Here is a 20,285-nt window from a genome sequence, read left to right as displayed (position 1 = left end):
AAAAAAAAAAAAAAAAATACAAAAATTAGCTGGGCACTGTAAGTTCCCGCTCTGGTCTGAGGAACTGGTACCCCAGCCCCCAGTTTTCAGGCCCTCCCTGGCTTGAATGTGGGACCTTACCAGGGACCTGCCCCCTTCTGCCCAGGAATCTGTCTGCTTCTGTTGCCATTCATGGCCCCCAGGCTGTAGGTGTGAAGGGGGGCCTGCATGCCAGCTCTGAGATGCCCTCTGTGCCCCCTGGGCTTTCCTCCTATGCTTCTTGGTGCCCAAAGTCTGGAGAGGGACAAGGCATCAAGGGGCTGGTGTATCAGCACTGCTTGTAGCATGTGCATACCTGGACAGACTACAATAGGACCGGGTCTCAGCCCTTACTTTGCTCCTAGATCGGAGTGGACATTGACAGCAGGCAGAAGCCAGGCAGCAGGAGCAGGCACTTTCAATTCAAACCTGCAAGAGAAGGGGGACCTTCCCAGGACCCCAGGAGCGCAGAGGTGCCTGGGTTCGCAGCTGTGGTTTGGGTGGCTACACTTGCATGGAGGAGTGGGAGGCCATGATCCACAGTCATGACTTGGGTGACTGTAGCCCGAACCTCCTGGGCGGGGCTTCTGCCAGCTCCATGGAGCAGGTGGCCCAGATCTACAGCCTGGGTTTGGGTGGCTGCAGCTGCGCCTGGAGGATGGGGCTCTCACCTGCTCCTTGGCCCCAAGAGCACAAGGATGCCTGGGTCTGCAACAGTGGCTTGCAGCGACACCTGGGGTGCTCCCACCCCAACTCGGAAGGCGCAGGGCTCCCCCTTGTCCCTGGTTCCTGCCCCGGCCACACTGCTACCGTCAATACTGGCAATATATTCCTAAGTCAGGGAATATATACTTGAGACTAATCAGTAGAGATATAATTGAAAGGTAATGCTAGTGTTTAACTAGATTTGAATTCAGAGGATTAAGGTTCAGTTTCTTCCATGCCTTATATTGCCTGTGTGTACTGGAGAAAGCTTTTGGCTTCTCTGAGCCTCCACATCTGCAAAATGGGAATCACTGTAGTCTTGCTTACCTTATACAAAGAGGTTTTTTTAATGTGATGAAAAGCAAATCACATAAATCTTAACCATGTTAACTATTTTTTTTCAGCATACAGATAAGTTTTTTAAAGGATCAAATGAGACTTGCATTTAAAAACTTCTAAAAATATGATGATGTTGATTATAACAACAGAGGGAATAGAAATCATAGTGAAAATGAATAAAAGTGGAGAGGAAAGAGTGTTTACTGATTGAGTATTCCAGAGAATCATGATCCTGGATGAAGTTTATTCTGACTGCCACAGCTGTGCCCCAGTGCCCAGCTTTATACTCTATTCCTCTATGAGAGATAAGGTTTTATAGCCCCAGGACAACTTTTGAAACCTGACCCTGGGGAATGTCTAATTACTATGTAGCATTTTTCTTCTAATTTGTCCCTTAGAGGGGAGAGAAAGATACATAATTTTCCTTTAGACATTGCGTCATCCAAAGAGAAACTCCCAGGAAAGACCATCTTTCCATTCTAGTTATTCCTGGAAGAGGCTTCAGAGACATTTGTACCCTTATTGACAAGCTAGGAGAAGAGGTGGCTGCAGAGATTTTGAGGAGCATTCTCATGGTGTCAGGCAGGGTAAGTACTAAAGACTGCATTGAAAGGGCATCATCCAAACTCCTTTTACTTCTGCTTTGCCGCCCAATAGCTTCCTTACATCCTCAACTCTTCAGAACCCAACTGTTGCCCTACTGTTTCACGGCAAACTGTCATATTTTAAGAACTTTGTTATATGAGTAAAATATTATACTAAGGGTAAATGAAATCGGGAAGGGATAACAGAAAGAATATGGTTCAGATAACAGTTTGAAGATACTGATAATGTCTAAGGTCTTTTAAACATTAAATCTTGTTGAAACCCTAATAATTGTGGATTCTTGAAGAGTCACAGAGAAAGTTACTGCTTTTCTTCAAAGTCAAGTCTAATCTAATTCAAGTGTCTTTACGTCATACAAAAAATATTTTTAGATTGAACTCCTTGGACACTACTAAATATCTTTAACAGTAGGATTTTATTGATGGTTCTTTATGTATTTCAGGAACAAGAATAATATTTATTTACCTTTATATAGCCCTTGAACCTATGGCATCATTGATACATAGCAGAAGATCAATCGATATATGAGTGTTAGTTGAATAAATGTACCAATGATGAATAATGATGCAGCTTTACTACTGAGAAGGGCCCCATGCGTACAGCAACAAAGTAGTCACTCTGTCTGGCTTTTATGAGCCTCTTAGCACCTATTTTCTTGTATTTTGTTATAGCCCTGTGTTTCCTTCTCTGTCCTTCCATATTCTCTATGATGACTACTCAGCACGATTATTCAATTGCTTAGAAAAGAAAAACACAGGAAGGACAGAGAAGTGGATATTTTAGTCAGGAGAAAACTCCAATATCTTACACTTTTCCCCTTGGAAGCTCTGCCTTTCTGTGGCGCACTGTTGCTTGTTCCCTTCCAAAGCCTGCCTCTCCTATCTACCTTCCTCACAGTTTAAGGTGCAAGGCAGAGGCATCCTTTAAAAATTAATTTTCCTAGTCTGACAGGAGAATTGTTTGAACCCGGGAGGCAGAGGTTGTGGTGAGGCGAGATTGAGTCATTGCACTCCAGCCTGGGCGACAAGAGCAAGACTCCACCTCAAAAAATAATAATAATAATTAATTTTCCTAGTCTGAAATGCATTTATTTGTATCTGCTTTTGACCTATTGAAGAAACCATGTCAGCTTTCTCACCTCACACCCAGGACAGACAGACGTTAAAAAATGACCAAACCTACAGAAAATATTTCCAGATAATGAAATTTGAGTGTTGCTTTGCTTTTTGCACATCAGTTGAAGATGTTTACCAGAAAAAAAAAAGGTCATTCGGGGTCCAACAGCAAATATTTCAGATGATTTTGGCATGGAAGTAAAGCTTAAGAGATATTTCTAACCGGTTTCTTCAGGATTCCAGAATCAGCCTGAGTAACTCATTACAGAAAGGAATGAAGCAATATTCAGTGGGTAATCAACATTCCAATTATAGGAGTCTCTTGTTTCCTTTTCTGTGTTCACAGATGACACAGTTGACGGCCAGTGGGAATCAGACAATGGTGACTGAGTTCCTCTTCTCTATGTTCCCGCATCCGCACAGAGGTGGCCTCTTATTCTTTATTCCCTTGCTTCTCATCTACGGATTTATCCTAACTGGAAACCTAATAATGTTCATTGTCATCCAGGTGGACATGGCCCTGCACACCCCTTTGTATTTCTTTATCAGTGTCCTCTCCTTCCTGGAGATCTGCTATACCACAACCACCATCCCCAAGATGCTGTCCTGCCTAATCAGTGAGCAGAAGAGCATCTCCGTGGCTGGCTGCCTCCTGCAGATGTACTTTTTCCACTCACTTGGTATCACAGAAAGCTGTGTCCTGACAGCAATGGCCATTGACAGGTACATAGCTATCTGCAATCCACTCCGTTACCCAACCATCATGATTCCCAAACTTTGTATCCAGCTGACAGTTGGATCCTGCTTTTGTGGCTTCCTCCTTGTGCTTCCTGAGATTGCATGGATTTCCACCTTGCCTTTCTGTGGCTCCAACCAGATCCACCAGATATTCTGTGATTTCACACCTGTGCTGAGCTTGGCCTGCGCAGATACATCCCTAGTGGTCATTGTGGATGCCATCCATGCAGCGGAAATTGTAGCCTCCTTCCTGGTCATTGCTCTATCCTACATCCGGATTATTATAGTGATTCTGGGAATGCACTCAGCTGAAGGTCGTCACAAGGCCTTTTCCACCTGTGCTGCTCACCTTGCTGTGTTCTTGCTATTTTTTGGCAGTGTGGCTGTCATGTATTTGAGATTCTCAGCCACCTACTCAGTGTTTTGGGACACAGCAATTGCTGTCACTTTTGTTATCCTTGCTCCCGTTTTCAACCCCATCATCTATAGCCTGAGAAACAAGGACATGAAAGAGGCTATTGGAAGGCTTTTCCACTATCAGAAGAGGGCTGGTTGGGCTGGGAAATAGATACAGATCCTGGAGACTCTAAAAAGCCTCTTGGAAGAGCAAAATTTCACTGTTATTTATCTTTTCCGTGTCTATTCTCTTTCCGTATTGCTGCAGCTACTTGTTCTATTATTTTTAAAAAGAATGATAAACTGCTGTATACAGGCTGTGGATGGTCAGTGGATGGCCAGTTTACATCAATGCCCCTACTGTGCTTGTTATAGCTGAAGCAGTATAGATCAACTCTCTTGCTTTTAACACAGGTTGGCTTCCTCCTCGCACTCTAGCAGCTAGGCTCCTGCTAGTCTCTTCAGTGCTCTGACATGCTAGTGGGGCCGGGAAGCAGAATAGAAGAGGCATGACAGACAAGAAAGTTCTGAGAATTGCTACTGCTAACTTCCCCAATTCCCTTTCTGGAAATGCATCCCCTGTCATCTGGCATTCCATATAAATAAATCGTTTCCTGATACTAGAGAGAGGTCTTCTCTACTTTTAGCTCATTTAATTCCCAAACTCATTTCAGCAAACGTGAACTGATTTTGTACATGATGTGTTACAGAATTTTAGACCCAAAGAGGTTCTATTAATATTGTTATCAAAATTAATAACAATAACAGTCCACTATATGTCTTGAGCACATTACTATTTAAAATATTTTCACAGGTATAAATCCTCTTGAAATCTAAAATACCCTGAAGTAAATAGGTCAGGGATCACTATTATTTAAATGTTGAAACTAAAGCTCACAGAAGTTAAAGACTGGCCTAAGGTCATATACATAGTGACAGAGCTGGGATTTAACCTTAGGTACTCTACTGTATTCTCTGTCTCCATTAAATATATAATTTTGTGTAAATTACTTGATGTTCAAAAAACTAAATTATGCAAACTTCTTTTCCCCAAAGTTTAATGAAACCTTACCAGTTTTCAATGAGTCCTAGGAGTTAATGGTTCTTTCCTCCATGAATTCCCCAGCCCTCACGTGATTGTGGCATCATGGAAAGACTATGGGACAAAGAGATTTAAGGACTGTATTTTATACCTTTTTCTGACACTAAGTTGTGCCATTTTGGATGATCCACTTAATTTGCTGGCCTTCAGCTTCCTCTATAATTATGTGGTTGGATTAGATCAGTGATTGCTCAAACTGATTGTCAACATTTGTGGTTCAGAAAATCTGAAAGTGAAGCCTGGCCATTTGCATTTCTAAAAATCTCCCAGAAAATTCAGATGATGGGTAAGATTCAGGAACAGCTGGGCTGGATGATCACTAAGATCATTTCTAGTCCTGAGGCTATTTAATACTCATTTTTAACAATTCCCTAACATGTATTATCTCATTTATCATCAGCAATTCTATTTAATAAATATGAACTTCTTTTTACACGAGAAACATGATACACAGAGTTGCGATAACTAGTCCAAGTACACAGAGATAATTATTATGAATCTAAGGCAGAAATTCATTATGTCTGGCTCCAGATCCATGTCTTTATTGACCATGATCTCATACCTAGTTCACAGGCTTTCATCCTAATCGCTAAACTTAATAAAATTTCTAAAGGAAATATGGTATTCAATAAGTAAATGTAATTACAAGTTATTGTACATTAAGTGGTGAAAGAGTTTATTCCTTGAGTCATCAAGATTTATTTATTTTTTAAAAATTTGAGTAGGAACTCTATGTCAGGCACCCTGTTAGGTGCAGAGCATTCACTTAGTGGCTATCATATGAATGGTCTTGGCTTTGGAGGTCTCGGAGTCTAATGAGTCATTATCGCTGCTATTAATGAGAATGTCATTACCCATAAAATTTACTGTTTTTCTTGTCATGAGACAGGATAATCCCTATGGACTCATTGTTTCCAGGCCATTTTATTTCCTCTAAACCTTCTGAAGTTTTTTGTGTGTGTTTGAAACCTCTTTAGATGGTACCCTTTTTTGTTCTCTTCTCTCTCTCAACCCTGCACATTGATTCTTTTCACAAAGATATCCTTAACCTTTAAGACTGAACCTCAGACATAATTATTTTTACTGCTGTTGCCTCCAGCTTCTCAACCTGGTTCCAAATTACTACAGTCTTCAAGAAAGATTCCTCACACTAATATCTCTGGCACTGATTTTAGGACCAATATTGGCCCTTATTTTGATATGACTTTTCTCTTTTTGTTTCTCTTGCTATTAATATAGTTTTGTTTGTCCCACATCTCTCATTAGACTAAGTAGGGGTCCACAGATAGCAGAAACATTTTCTCATCTTTCTGATTGCTGGAACACAGTATATAAATCTGCAGATTATCTGTCAACTATCCAAGCTTTGTTCTTGATTTAGGAACAGCTGGGCTGGATGATCACTAAGATCATTTCTAGTGCTGAGGCTATTTAATACTGATTTTTAACAATTTCCTAACATGTATTATCTCATTTATCATCAACAATTCTATTTAATAAATATGAACTTATTTTTACATGAGAAAAGTTAGTGCACCAACTGATTGACAGGTTGGGCTGGCTGAGAGAATCAGTGGATCAAGGCCTGTGGGAAGAAAGGAGATAGAGTGAGAAGGGGCAGCCTTTGATGTCAATGATAAGCACTGCACATATCAGCCTAAGAAAACAGAAGGAGAAGGAGTAAAGAATGGAAAATTTGCCACCCAAGTGGAAGCAGAACTCAAATGAGCCAGGCTAAAATAATAAGTCTATCCAGATCCTTCGTTACTTTATTTTCAGGTACCCCCCTTAACTTCTTCTTAGTCCCAGCCCTTGTTCAGTATAAGGCTCTCTCCTATTAGTTTGATGTTCTTACTTTTTCCTTAAGGTCATCTGTGTAAAAGAATAGCAATTTTTCCTCATTTGCTCTGAACCTGAAGTTATCTTGGAAGACATCTAGTTCTGTCTTTAGGTCTTTGAAGAATCACTACACTGTCTTCCACAATGGCTGAACTAATTTACACTCCCATCTATAGTGTATAAGCATTCCTTTTTCTCTACAGCCTCGCCACCATCTATTATTTTTTGACGTTTTAATAATAGCTATTCTAACTGGTGTGAGATGGTATCTCTTCATGTTCTTTGCCTACTTCTTAACGGGGCTGTTTGTTTTCTGTTGTAAATTTGTTTAAGTTCCTTATAGATGTTGGATATTAGACCTTTGTCAGATGCATATATACCCAGAGAATATAAATCATTCTATTATAAAGACACATACACGTGTATGTTCATTGAAGCACTATTCACAATGGTAAAAACATGGAATCAACCTAAATGCCCATCAATGCCAAACTGGGTAAAGAATATGTGGTACATACACACAATGAAATACTATGCAGCCATAAAAAGGAATGAGATCATATTCTTTGCAGGGACATGGTTGGAGCTGGAGGCCATTATCCTCAGCAAACTAACACAGAAACAGAAAACCGAGTACTGCATGTTCTCACTTACAGGTGGGAGCTAAATGATGAGAACACACGGACGCATAGAGGGGAACAACACACATTGGAACATTTCACAAAGTTGAGGGTGAGAGGAGGGAGAGGAGCAGGAAAAATAACTAACGGGTGCTAGGCTTAATCCCTGGGTCATGAAACAATCTGTACAACAAACCTCTATGACACAAGTTTACCTATGTAACAAACCTGCACATGTACCCCTGAACTTAGAATAAAAGTTAAAAAAAGACATCTATTTTTTTTCTACACCTAAATATATGAACTCCTCATCAGCATACGACAAAAAAGGTAATTTAGCCTCTGCTTGAACATTTAACTAAGGTGGCCTTCCCAGCGTTAACTAGTTCCAATAACGAGAAAGCTTCTCTTTATTAGAGTAGACCTAAGGTCTCACTAAGACTGAGAACTTCAAAATCCTACTGTCCAAACATGAATCATGGCTTTTCCACTAACCAGCTATACAACTTTGAAAACTGACACAGGTGTTCTGGGTCTTAATATTCCTATCTATAATATGGGAGTTTCATAGATTGTAAAGACTATATATATATAATACATATTATATATATAATCATTTATACATATAAAAATACTGAGCACAGTGCCTATAATGTTTAGCAGTTACTTTTACTATTGCTATGAGACAAAAATTACTTATAGGGCCAACGTGTTGGAAAACTCCAGAGGATGCTATTAAATCTTTAGTTTCTTCTTTCTGAAATCCTAGTAGCAATAGCTGAGTTCTCCAAATTTCACAAAGTGACTTTCTCAGGGCCAAGAACTGAAACTGTTATATAATATTTTGACACAAACAAAACAGCAATTTACCATTTCACAGGTAGAAAATGCTGTGGCTCATGCTTGTAACACCAGCTACTTAGGAGGCTGAGGAGGGAGGATTGTTTGAGGCCAGGAGTTTGAGGCTGCAGTGATCTGTGATTGCACCTATACACTCCAACCTGGGCAACAGAGCAAGACCCCAACTCTGAAAAAAATAGGAAGAAATAGAGTCCCATTTATGATGCAGCATTGTTCCTTCACGTTAGAAATTTACTAACTTTCATAAGACCGAGTTATTTTTATTTTGGACTTGGAAAACTATCAGTCTTGTAATTGAATGCTTTAGCAAAAGAGTCAAAAAGCCTCAGAGTATGGGGTTAAACAATGCTTCTCTAAAACTGGGGTAGAGACCATCATTCTCTCAGTTTAAATCACTTTCTTTAAACAGGGAGTGAAGTCCCAAGGAACAAAGCACCCCTGGCAGCCACTCAGCCACTGCATTTTTGTTTCCAAACCCATAACCTGGTTGTTATGTTTTAAACTATTACTTTCATATCTTAGTCCTTTTCCTTTCCTTCCCTGGGCCTTTTAAAGATTAGAGAAACCTAGCCTGGAAGGATGAATACTTTTCTTAATTCAGAGTCCCTGACTCTGACTTACTCTATAGTTTTGGCAAGTTGTTTCATCAACCCAGTTCTACATTTCTAATATTTCAGAATAGAGATAATAGTTGTGGCTGGGTGCAGTGGCTCGCGCCTGTAATCCCAGCACTTTGGGAGGCAGAGGCAGGCGAGTCACGAGGTCAGGAGATCGAGACCATCCCGGCTAACAGTGAAACCCTGTCTTCATTAAAAATATAGAAAATTATCCGGGCGTGGTGGTGGGTGCCTGTAGTCCCAGCTACTCAGGAGGCTGAGGCAGGAGAATGGCATGAACCCAGGAGGCGGAGTTTGCAGTGAGCCAAGATCGCACCACTGCACTCCAGCCTGGGCGACAGAGCGAGACTCCGTCTCAAAAAAAAAAAAAAAAGTTGCTATGCATGATGCTTTCATAAAAATGGCTAACTGACTTATTCTTCAGTTTTCATTTTAAATACAACTTTCTCAAGAAGAGAATGCTCCCCTTCCTGTGTCCATGTGTTCTCATTGTTCAATTCCCACTTATGAGTGAGAACATGCGGTGTTTGTTTTTTTGTCCTTGCGATAGTTTGCTGAGAATGATGGTTTCCAGCTTCATCCATGTCCCTACAAAGGACATGAACTCATCCTTTTTTATGGCTGCATAGTATTCCATGGTGTATATGTGCCACATTTTCTTAATCCAGTCTATTGTTGTTGGACATTTGGGTTGGTTCCAAGTCTTTGCTATTGTGAATAGTGCCGCTATAAACATACGTGTGCATGTGTCTTTATAGCAGCATGATTTATAATCCTTTGGGTATATACCCAGAAATGGGATGGCTGGGTCAAATGGTATTTCTAGTTCTAGATCCCTGAGGAATTGCCACACTGACGTCCACAATGGTTGAACTAGTTTACAGTCCCACCAACAGTGTAAAAGTGTTCCTATTTCTCCACATCCTCTCCAGCACCTGTTGTTTCCTGACTTTTTAATGATCACCATTCTAACTGGTATGAGATGGTATCTCATTGTGGTTTTGATTTGCATTTCTCTGACGGCCAGTGATGATGAGCATTTTTTCATGTGTTTTTTGGCTGCATAAATGTCTTCTTTTGAGAAGTGTCTGTTCATATCCTTCACCCACTTTTTGATGGGGTTGTTTGTTTTTTCTTGTAAATTTGTTTGAGTTCATTGTAGATTCTGGATATTAGCCCTTTGTCAGATGAGTAGGTTGAAAAAATTTTCTCCCATTCTGTAGGTTGCCTGTTCACTCTGATGGTAGTTTCTTTTGCTGTGCAGAAGCTCTTTAATTAGATCCCATTTGTCAATTTTGGCTTTTGTTGCCATTGCTTTTGGTGTTTTAGACATGAAGTCCTTGCCCATGCCTATGTCCTGAATGGTATTGCCTAGGTTTTCTTCTAGGGTTTTTATGGTTTTAAGTCTAACATGTAAGTCTTTAATCCATCTTGAATTAATTTTTGTGTAAGGTGTAAGGAAGGGATCCAGTTTCAGCTTTCTACGTATGGCTAGACAGTTTTCCCAGAACCATTTATTAAACAGGGAATCCTTTCCCCATTGCTTGTTTTTGTCAGGTTTGTCAAAGATCAGATAGTTGTAGATATGCGGCATTATTTCTGAGGGCTCTGTTCTGTTCCATTGGTCTATGTCTCTGTTTTGGTACCAGCACCATGCTGTTTTGGTTACTGTAGCCTTGTAGTACAGTTTGAAGTCAGGTACCATGATGCCTCCAGCTTTGTTCTTTTGGCTTAGGATTGACTTGGCGATGCAGGCTCTTTTTTGGTTCCGTATGAACTTTGAAGTAGTTTTTTCCAATTCTATGAAGAAAGTCGCTGGTAGCTTGATGGGGATGGCATTGAATCTATAAATTACCTTGGGCAGTATGGCCATTTTCACGATATTGATTCTTCCTACCCATGAGCATGGAATGTTCTTCCATTTGTTTGTGTCCTCTTTTATTTCCTTGAGCAGTGGTTTGAAGTTCTCCTTGAAGAGGTCCTTCACGTCCCTCGTAAGTTGGATTCCTAGGTATTTTATTCTCTTTGAAGCAATTGTGAATGGGAGTTCACTCATGATTTGGCTCTCTGTTTGTCTGTTATTGGTGTATAAGAATGCTTGTGATTTTTGCACATGATTTTGTATCCTGAGACTGCTGAAATTGCTTATCAGCTTAAGGAGATTTTGGGCTGAGACAATGGGGTTTTCTAGATATACAATCATGTCATCTGCAAACAGGGACAATTTGACTTCCTCTTTTCCTAATGGAATACCCTTTATTTCCTTCTCCTGCCTGATTGCCCTGGCCAGAACGTCCAACACTATGTTGAATAGGAGTGGTGAGAGAGGGCATCCCTGTCTTGTGCCCGTTTTCAAAGGGAATGCTTCCAGTTTTTGCCCATTCAGTATGATATTGGGAAGGGGAACATCACACACTGGGGACTGTTGTGGGGTGGGGGGACGGGGGAGGGATAGCATTAGGAGATACTCCTAATGCTAAATGATGGGTTAATGGGTGCAGCACACCAACATGGCACATGTATACATATGTAACAAACCTGCACGTTGTGCACATGTACCCTAAATAAAATAATAATAAAATAAAAAAGAAAATAATGGGGGCAAATTTACCTAGCATAGATTTAGTGATACTTAGTCATCAAAAATGTCCAAGACAAAAAATTTTACCGAAAGTCAAACACAACTTGTTTTTAATAATTTTATTTCTTGGCATTTTTATTCTAGATGAAACACTGAATGAAATATATTATAAATAGAACGCTACATATATAAATAGAACAATTCAAGTTCCCATTTGATGGAGTATAATATTTTGAATTTCTGGTGATTATTTAATGTAAAAACATTTATCTGCTTAAAATTCTCAATAAACTTCAAAGACAAGTGAAAAAAAAGGAGAATGCATGTTTATCTTAATACTACTTCCCACAATTATAATTAATTATAACTAATTATAAATTAATTTTAATTTTAATATTTATATTCTCAACTCTTTTAAAACACCCTAAAGGTAGGACCTGGACATATATATGTCTTGTTCATTGCTTTTGTAGGGTTGACACTGCATCTGATATATAGTAAGAGCTAAATAAATGTGTTAATTTGAATGCATGGATGGATGAATACCTTTAAAAGTGTGGTATTAAAAATATTTTGTAATCTTCTTAGGAATTTCTATAGAATTCAAAGACTTTTTGTAGTTAATATTTGATCCTCCATTCATGGAAGGATACATAAAGAATACATAATATTAGCTATTAATTCAATCCCCAGATCTCTCATATGCTACATTTTAGAATTATTTTTCACAGGTTTCAGGAAATAATTAGCTTACAATTAAATAAAAAAATGGTTCGATGTAAAAAGTAATCCTATTTCTTTCCACTGACTCAACTCCTATACTTTCATACATTATACTGGCCATAGATATTAGGACCACTAAGACAGGTACATGAAACTTGTCAGAACAGAACTGTGACAAACTATACTTTTCAAGTATAGTATACTTGTACACTATACAAGTATTCCTTCTGGCTGGTTTGCTCCTTTCCTTTGGAGAAAATACTTGGAAAATATTTTTGTTTATTTATGTTTTACTAGATATTGTTCTAAGACTCAGAGTAATGATGAGAAGTCTTCGCAGAATAAAATAAATAAAAACAAGTCCTTATTTATTTACTATCACCTACATGTCAGACACTGTGCACTGTGGTTTACAAATCTTAACGTTAATATTCAAAACACTCTTCAAGAAAATATCATTATCAAATAATGAAATTAAGACTCAGAGATGCTAAGTTACTTTCTAAAGATTAAGTAATTAGCAAGTGACTGAATAAAATATGATTTAAATCCAGATATATATGAGTTCAAAAAACATGCTTTTTTCTACTGTACCAGTCTTCTCCACATGAAATGATTGCAAGTGGTACAAAAAACATCATGAATTTCATGTTCTAAATTTTATTTAGCACATTTTGTTTAGGACATGACTGACTATATTTATATTAAGTCAAGTAAATTTGAAAAATGCCTATATATGTATAATAGGTAAGACACAGATTTAAAAAAAAAAACCTAAGTGTGATACATAAACATCTGAGTTTTGAAAATCACTGCACTACATCATGTTGAAGGGATGTGTACTTTCCCTAGTCTCTGGTCTCAAGCCAAACGTGGCTCCAGCAGACAGTATGAAGGTCGCTATAACACTGAAAGTCAGCACTTGCTGCAGCTCCACCACCCCACATAGAAAAGCACTGAATTTGTAGTTTCTCGTCTCTGGCCACTGTTGATCCCTGGGGCCACCATACCCTCAGGCCCGGCCTTGGCCTACTCTCAGCGCCAACTCATGCCAATATCCCAATTCTCTTTAGCTGCCTCCTCACAGCCTCCTTGATCTCCTTGTTGCGCAAGCTGTAGATGAAGGGGTTGAGGAAGGGTGTGAGCACTGAGTAGACCACTGCCAGGGCCTGGTCATAGTCCAGTGAGTAGCTCTTCTTCAGCCGCACATACATGAAGAGGATGCTCCCATAGAAGATGAGAACCACAGTGAGGTGGGAGGCACACGTGGAGATGGCCTTCCTCTTGCCGGCAGCTGAGGGAATTCTGAGCACTGTGCAGATGATCTGCACATAGGAGCAGAGGATCAGCAGGAAGGTGGCTAGGATCTTGCAGGAATTTATAACAAAATCTACTAGGACATTTATAGACGTATCAGTGCAAGCCAAACTCAGCACAGGAGGGAAGTCACAAAAGACATGCTGAATGCGATTGGGGCCACAGAATGGGAGGCGTGAAATCAAGGAAATTTCAACTACTGGTCCAGCCAAGCCTCCCAACCAACAGCCAATGGCAATCTCTGCACAGAGTGTTGGGGTCATGAGGGTTGGGTAGTGGAGGGGCCGGCAGATGGCTAAATACCTATCGTAGGCCATAGCTGTCAGGAGATAGCACTCAGTCGCTCCAAGGGAGTGAAAGGAATAGATCTGCAGGAGACACCCAGAGAATGAAATGGTCTTTTTCTCACTGAGCAAGTTTGCCAGCATCTTAGGGATGGTGGCAGCTGTATAGCCAAGCTCTGAGAAGGAGAGAATGCTGACAAAGTGGTACATGGGTGTATGAAGCCGGGAGTCCAGGCAGACCACCAGGAATATCAGCAGGTTTCCCAACACAGTCATGAGGTAAATGAGAAGCAACAAGAGAAAGAGATAAATCTGGACACCCTGGAGATGGGGGAAGCCCAAGATGATGAATTCTGTTACCTGGCTCCAGTTCCCTGTGTCCATTGCTCACCATTCGTGTCCCTAGATGTGAAGTGTGGAAGGATAGGAAAGAAAGTTGAACTGTAGGGGTTCTAACAAGAAGGCAACCCTCAAATTACTATTGCCCTCCCTTCTCTCACCTCCAGAGTAAAGCCCGCTAAGTAAATGCTTTGAGAGGTCAACATTTCAATTCCATCCCTCCCTGCCCTTCCTGTCAACAGCCTCCTTCAGACTATTTAAGTTTATGTTTAGTCTTCCCTGATTAACACAGCTCATTTTTGGCCTTCCTAATCCATCCTGTAACCCAGTTGACTTTCTCAATAGAATCTATATAGATTTTAGAAATTTAGGTATTTCTAATCCAAGGTATATATTAACATTTATACATATTGTCCATCTAAGGTAAAAATCATCATTTATACTGGTAATATATTGATACCATACTGGACCAAATATATATAATTTGAATATTATTTGCTAATTTCTCATTTTAATTTGTGTTCTTCTTCAACTTTCTGGCTACCAAAGAATCAATTATTTTCCCTTCTGCTCCCTCCTATTCCTTTATGAGAACTCGGGTCTGCTAGCATCTTTCAGGGGCATGTAGGTCAGAATTTAGACCTCTTTTGGACACTGGTGAGAGCTCCAGTCAAAAATAAGAAGGTTAGAGTAAATAAAAAAGCCAAAGAAAGACAGGAGGCAAATCTATCTTTCTGCATTTCAACTTCAGACTGTGGCCACTTCATCAGTTCTTCCTGCCATTTCCCCCTCTATCAACTTCAAATGCTCTTTTCTGGTTTATTGCTTCTGTAGATATTAAATATACATGCTCTACTGTGTTGAGGTCAATGTAACAATAATTGATTATTTTCAGTACTCTGGGCATTACACTTAGAACAGGGACTAAACAAATAAAATGTGGCACCTGATGTTAACAAACTAATATTGTAATACAGAGTATAGAGAAACAACTAACTATTATACAGCTCTTTCATGGAATACTCTATCAATGTAACAACATGCTATTATTCTCATTTACTAAACAAACAAAAAAGCCAGAGCCTTAAATTCTTTCTCTTTACTCATCCCACAGCCACTGCTCTATTTCTTTCTATGTCCCTAAAAGAAAACTCTTCCAAGAGTCGGCTATACGCATTGCCTTTAATGCCTCTCTTTAAGTTTCTTCTTAAACCCACTCTAATTAGATTTGCACTACCACCACTCCATTAAAACCTCCTTTCTCATAGACGTTAATTATCTAAGATTTCCTGGATCCAATGATCATTTCTCATTCCTCAGCTTACTTGGACTATCTATGTTTCTTGACAGTGTTGATTTATCCAGCCTGTTCACACACTTCCTTGACTTGATTCTCGGGGTACTATACTTTTGGTTACTTTCTATCTTATTAGTCATTCCTTCTCATTCTCTAACTTTAGTTTCTCCTCCATGCCGCATCCTTTTAATGTCACAGTGCCCATGGTCAGTGTTTAATCTTTTTTTTTTCTCTTCTATATAAACTCAACTCCTCTGCTCTATACCATCCAATACCAGAGCTTTAAACACTATAAATGTGTTGAAGACATCTAAGTCCATATCTCAGGCGATATTTTTCTCTGCTACTCCAGACTCATATATTTCACTGCCTACTCACATCTCCTCTTGGGAGTCGAAGAGCCATCTCAAACTGAACTCCTGGGGTCTCTACCCCTAGTCTTCCCCATCACAAATGATGGCAATTGCAATCTTTCAACTGACAAGCTAAACTCCTGCAGTCATCCTTGTTTCTATCTTTCTCTCATATATCCAGGAACTATGTTTGACCACCTCGGTCCAAGTCACTTTTATCTCACCCCTCTTACTGTAATTGACTCCTAACAGATCTCCCTACTTGCATTTGTTCACTTGTAGCCTCATCTCAACACACCAGAGTGATCCTGGTTAAATTCTAAATTAGGTTCTGCATTTCCATCGATCAAATGTGTTCAGTGACATATCATTTAAAACCTTTGCTGTAGCTCTTTCCTTGTTCTAGAATCTCTTTCACCATTTGGATAGCTCTTTCATTTATTTCGTCTTTGCTCAAATTTCACCGGCTCAACTACCTGGGCCACCCTATATAACTGCAGTGTGCCTCCATCCTGACCTCCATATTCTGTACTGCTATTGCCTTTCTCTACTTAATTTTTAACTTTTTTTCCAGAGGACTTATCATGTTCTAACCTGTAAAATGTACTTATTTCTTATTCCTGTTGTTTATTGGTTCTCTCCTCTTTGAGAGTATAAGTTCCTTAAGGGCAAAGATTTTTTTCTTTTCTATTTTGTTTACTGGTGTATGTCAAGTGCCTAGAGCCATGTCTGAAATATAGTTACAACTCAATAAATATTTATGTAATTAACATGCAACTCTATTAAGATAACTGCTAATTTGCATATGCAGTAGGAGTTACAAGTCATGGGCTGGATATGGAGATAAATCAGGAAAATTTCATAGAACACATAATTTATTATTATTATTATTATTGGAGACAGCGTCTCACTCTATCACCCAGCCTGGAGTGCAGTGGCAGGATCTCTGCTCACTGTAGCCTTGACCTCCTGGGCTCAAGCAATCCTCCCGCCTCCACCCCACAAGTAGCTGGGACTACAAATGTGCACCACCACACCTGGCTAATTTTTGTGTTTTTGGTAGAGATGGGGTTTAGCCATATTGCCCAGGCTGGTCTTGAACTCCTGGGCTCAAGTGATCCACCTGCTTTGGCCTCTAAAAGTGCTGGGATTACAGGCATAAGTCACCATGCTTTGCCAGAAGATATAATTTTTATTTGAAGTGAAGAAACTGTCAGAATTTTTTAGATGGAAAAATGAAAAAAAAAAGTATTTGAAGCAAATGGAACTGCCTGTGCAAAGGCAGAGAGTTATGAAAGTCACCGAGTCTTCTCCTTCTGCCCTCCAGTCTTCTTATCACTTCTTCCCTCTCCAGGATCCTGAAATTCATCCAAACTAACTTTGTTTACTCTGATTTTTCTTGGCATTTTTCTAAACCTAGGGAGCATGTCCATCCCATATACAAAAGCCTTTCTCAATCCAAGACTTAATATAGGATGTTTCTCTACTAAGATTCCAGAGACCTACTTCCGGGCCAAACTTTTATATGGGTGATTTTGCTTCAGAATAATTACTTTATTATCGAAAATTTCTTTGTCTTAGTTTTTCTCACCGCATATCCATGTCTATCCACTGCCCAATTCTGCCTTCTGTTTCCTTCAAGTCTTGAATGCATACCTGCCTTCTATAAAGGATTATCCCTAAATTTCTACTTCTTCTCAGACCCTTGTTTTCTAGATGTTCTATATTCCTTCCCTTCTAAATATAAATAAAAGGTTTTATTCTAGAGCTGCCTCTTTCCTTTTCTGGCTTCCAGTCCCACTCGCAGATGAGTTGTCTAGACTGTGAGCCCTTAACTAAATTTTCAGATCTACATGGATGGCTGGTCAGAAGATTGAATATGAGAAGCCAGTATTTTGTCGTCTCCTTTCTCAGAAGGTAAAGTTTCCACGTAACTCCAAAGACTTATTATCACACTATACATTGTATCATCACTCTTTAATGACCTGCTGTTGTTCACTCCCTCCATACTCTGCCTAAGCAATCAAAGTCATCAGGATCCAATCAAGTATTATTATTTTCCACGGAAAACTAGCACCCCCAACTCCCTCATCTTCCAAGTTCACAGTTCTCAGAGGTTTGGACCATTTCCTTCTCTTTTTCACACCCCCTTTAAGATGGCAAAAAATACTGATGATTTTACCTTTTTAAAAAATTTATTTTATTATTTCTAATTATGATTGTAACTTCTAGTACTGATAAACCTTAATTTAGTGTTGAGAAAAGCTTTAGGAACTATCACTTTCCAGTGGCCCCCATAATTTTGGATTTCACTGGATTGTTAGAATATCTTAAATGTATTATATATTTCTAACAGCTCATAAAAAGAAAAAACCTTTAAATATCACAAAAAGGAAGGCTAAAATAGAAGGATAAATCATGTGTATCAAACTTCGTATTGTACTTATGTTTCTAATTTTGATTCAGCCCAGCAAAAACTCATATCTTCTCACTCATAAAGGAATCCATATCGCCACAAATGGGCATCAACCCTCTGCCTGGATTTACAGCACTGGAAGCTTCCTGACCCATAAGACAGTTCTCTCCATTTTTGAAATGTTTTAGTTTACAACTGTCCTTTCCAATGACCAGAAACCTGGCTTTCACCATTATTCTTTGTTTTGCTCTGTGAAACAACCCTATTGCTCTGGTCCAGAGTCATGTGTTCAAACATTCTTTTCATCACCATTATAGCAATTTCAATGTTTGCCAAGTGGGTTTCTGTATTTAGCCTAGACTCCTTTGTTTGCAGTGTACCCTCACTAAAAATATGCTTTATCTTTTGTCAATCTGAAGACACTTGAACTATTTTCTAGCTCAAGTCTGTCATTTTTTTCCCTGACCATCTAAGTTAAATACTGTTCTTTCACTCTTCTAAATTCTCAGTAGTACTTTCTCACTGTCCCTCCAATTATATCCTGTAATGCACTGCAATTATTTTCCAGGCATATGTCTTATCACTCCAAGGCAACACTCTGTGAGCTTTTTGAAATTAATGAGGAAACTTCATACCATGTCCTACCTCCTAGAGTACTTAGCACAATGCCTGATATATCAGAGTTATGGTGGGTAATGAAAAAGAGGGCAACTGAGATGACTTGTGCAGCTCTTTAGCTCATCAGTTACTCATCTACTCCTATTCCTGATATTGGAATCAGGACTCTCATAAAACCTACCACATATACAAATTTACATTTATCTTACTTAGGTCCATTGAAATCATAGTTTATTCCCCTAATTCTAGAAAGCTTTTAGAATATATGCCTTGCATTCTTTTCTTCAGATACCACAGCTGCATTATTCGTAGTTCATAATTGTTTAGGCATACGGCCAAAGATCTGGGGGTAAGAAGGGAGATGCAATTTTAGAGATTATCACACTCAACGTCTTCATTTAAAAAAAGAAACAAACAAACAAACAACAAAAACTGGGATCCAGAAAGGGGAGAAGACTTGTTCCAGTTTACACAGTTAGTTAAAAATATAGCCAATTAACTAATTTTGAAGCCAGACTCTTCACTATAGCATTTGAAAAGCAGAATATCTGTTTTTAAAAATAGTTTCTGTGTTTCAATTATGTGTTTTATGGACCCTGATTATTCAAAAACCTCTCCATATTTCTGAATCCTCTAGGTCTCTTAGTGATCAGACTAAGAAGGAATGTGAAGATGAAAATGCCTGCTTGATAAAGTCTTACCTAGAGATTGTTGGTGGGGTGTGCTCTGCTAGAGCTTGACTCTGGAAGCCCAGCCACTGCTCAGAGTCCGAAGTTTGAAGAGAACTTCCTGTTTACTTCCTATGTCTCATTTGCAGTATTATACCCAGCCACTCCCGGGGCCTGGAGGGGTTGAAGTTTATCACTTTGATGGAACCTGTGGGAATAAGTTAAACCATAAAACAAATTCTTCTCCCATAAAACCTGGATTCTTGATAGGGACCTCATAGAGGCAGAATCCCATGGGCCTTCTGAGCAGACCTCCTGGGGTCACTAAAGTGCTCTCTCAGGAAAGGAACTGACATACAGCAAGTTCATTAGCCAGTAGTCCTTCATTACCTATTAGTTACTACAACAATAACTACCAGTCCAAGTTGAGATAGAACATGTCTCAAGGCAATTACTTCCTTTAGTAAATAACAATAACTGGTGTGAAAACTAGGTTCAGATGGGTTCCTGTACTGCATGACTTGGGAGTAAGCATACAACCTTCAATTATGATAGGATCTTTATAAAATTTGACTGACCTTCTTTGACCCTGAAAGGGTGAGGACAGGGAGACACTGGGGACATAAATACCATCAAGGCCGACTCCTAATCTTGTCTGTTGCTCATATTTACAGCAGTTATATGTTGTCTTACACACTGCAGTCTCCTCTCTACTCTAGTGTTATCTGCTCTG

At 39.3% G+C, this 20,285-nt stretch overlaps 2 protein-coding genes across 2 annotated transcripts; one reads left to right on the top strand and one right to left on the bottom strand.

Annotated features, from left to right (window-relative positions):
- Window positions 1-1,553: 1,553 nt before the first annotated feature.
- On the top strand, window positions 1,554-4,535 carry OR6K6 (olfactory receptor family 6 subfamily K member 6). The gene is made up of 2 exons (XM_004027051.4): window positions 1,554-1,649; window positions 3,130-4,535. The coding sequence occupies exons 1-2, from the start codon at window positions 1,635-1,637 to the stop codon at window positions 4,087-4,089; spliced, it is 975 nt and encodes a 324-aa protein (XP_004027100.3). The 5' UTR covers window positions 1,554-1,634; the 3' UTR covers window positions 4,090-4,535.
- A 7,242-nt stretch (window positions 4,536-11,777) lies between these two features.
- On the bottom strand, window positions 11,778-19,760 carry LOC101149901 (olfactory receptor 6N1). The gene is made up of 2 exons (XM_004027052.4): window positions 19,586-19,760; window positions 11,778-14,263 (listed from the first exon to the last, which is right to left on the bottom strand). Exon 2 carries the CDS (start codon window positions 14,243-14,245, stop codon window positions 13,307-13,309), a length of 939 nt encoding a protein of 312 aa, XP_004027101.1. The 5' UTR covers window positions 14,246-14,263; window positions 19,586-19,760; the 3' UTR covers window positions 11,778-13,306.
- Between the last annotated feature and the right edge of the window lie 525 nt (window positions 19,761-20,285).

This window comes from Gorilla gorilla, chromosome 1 (assembly GCF_029281585.2).
Source record: "Gorilla gorilla gorilla isolate KB3781 chromosome 1, NHGRI_mGorGor1-v2.1_pri, whole genome shotgun sequence".
Classification (NCBI taxonomy): Eukaryota; Metazoa; Chordata; class Mammalia; order Primates; family Hominidae; genus Gorilla; species Gorilla gorilla.
Note: the sequence above shows the minus strand (reverse complement) of the source record. Positions and strands in the feature narration are given on the sequence as shown.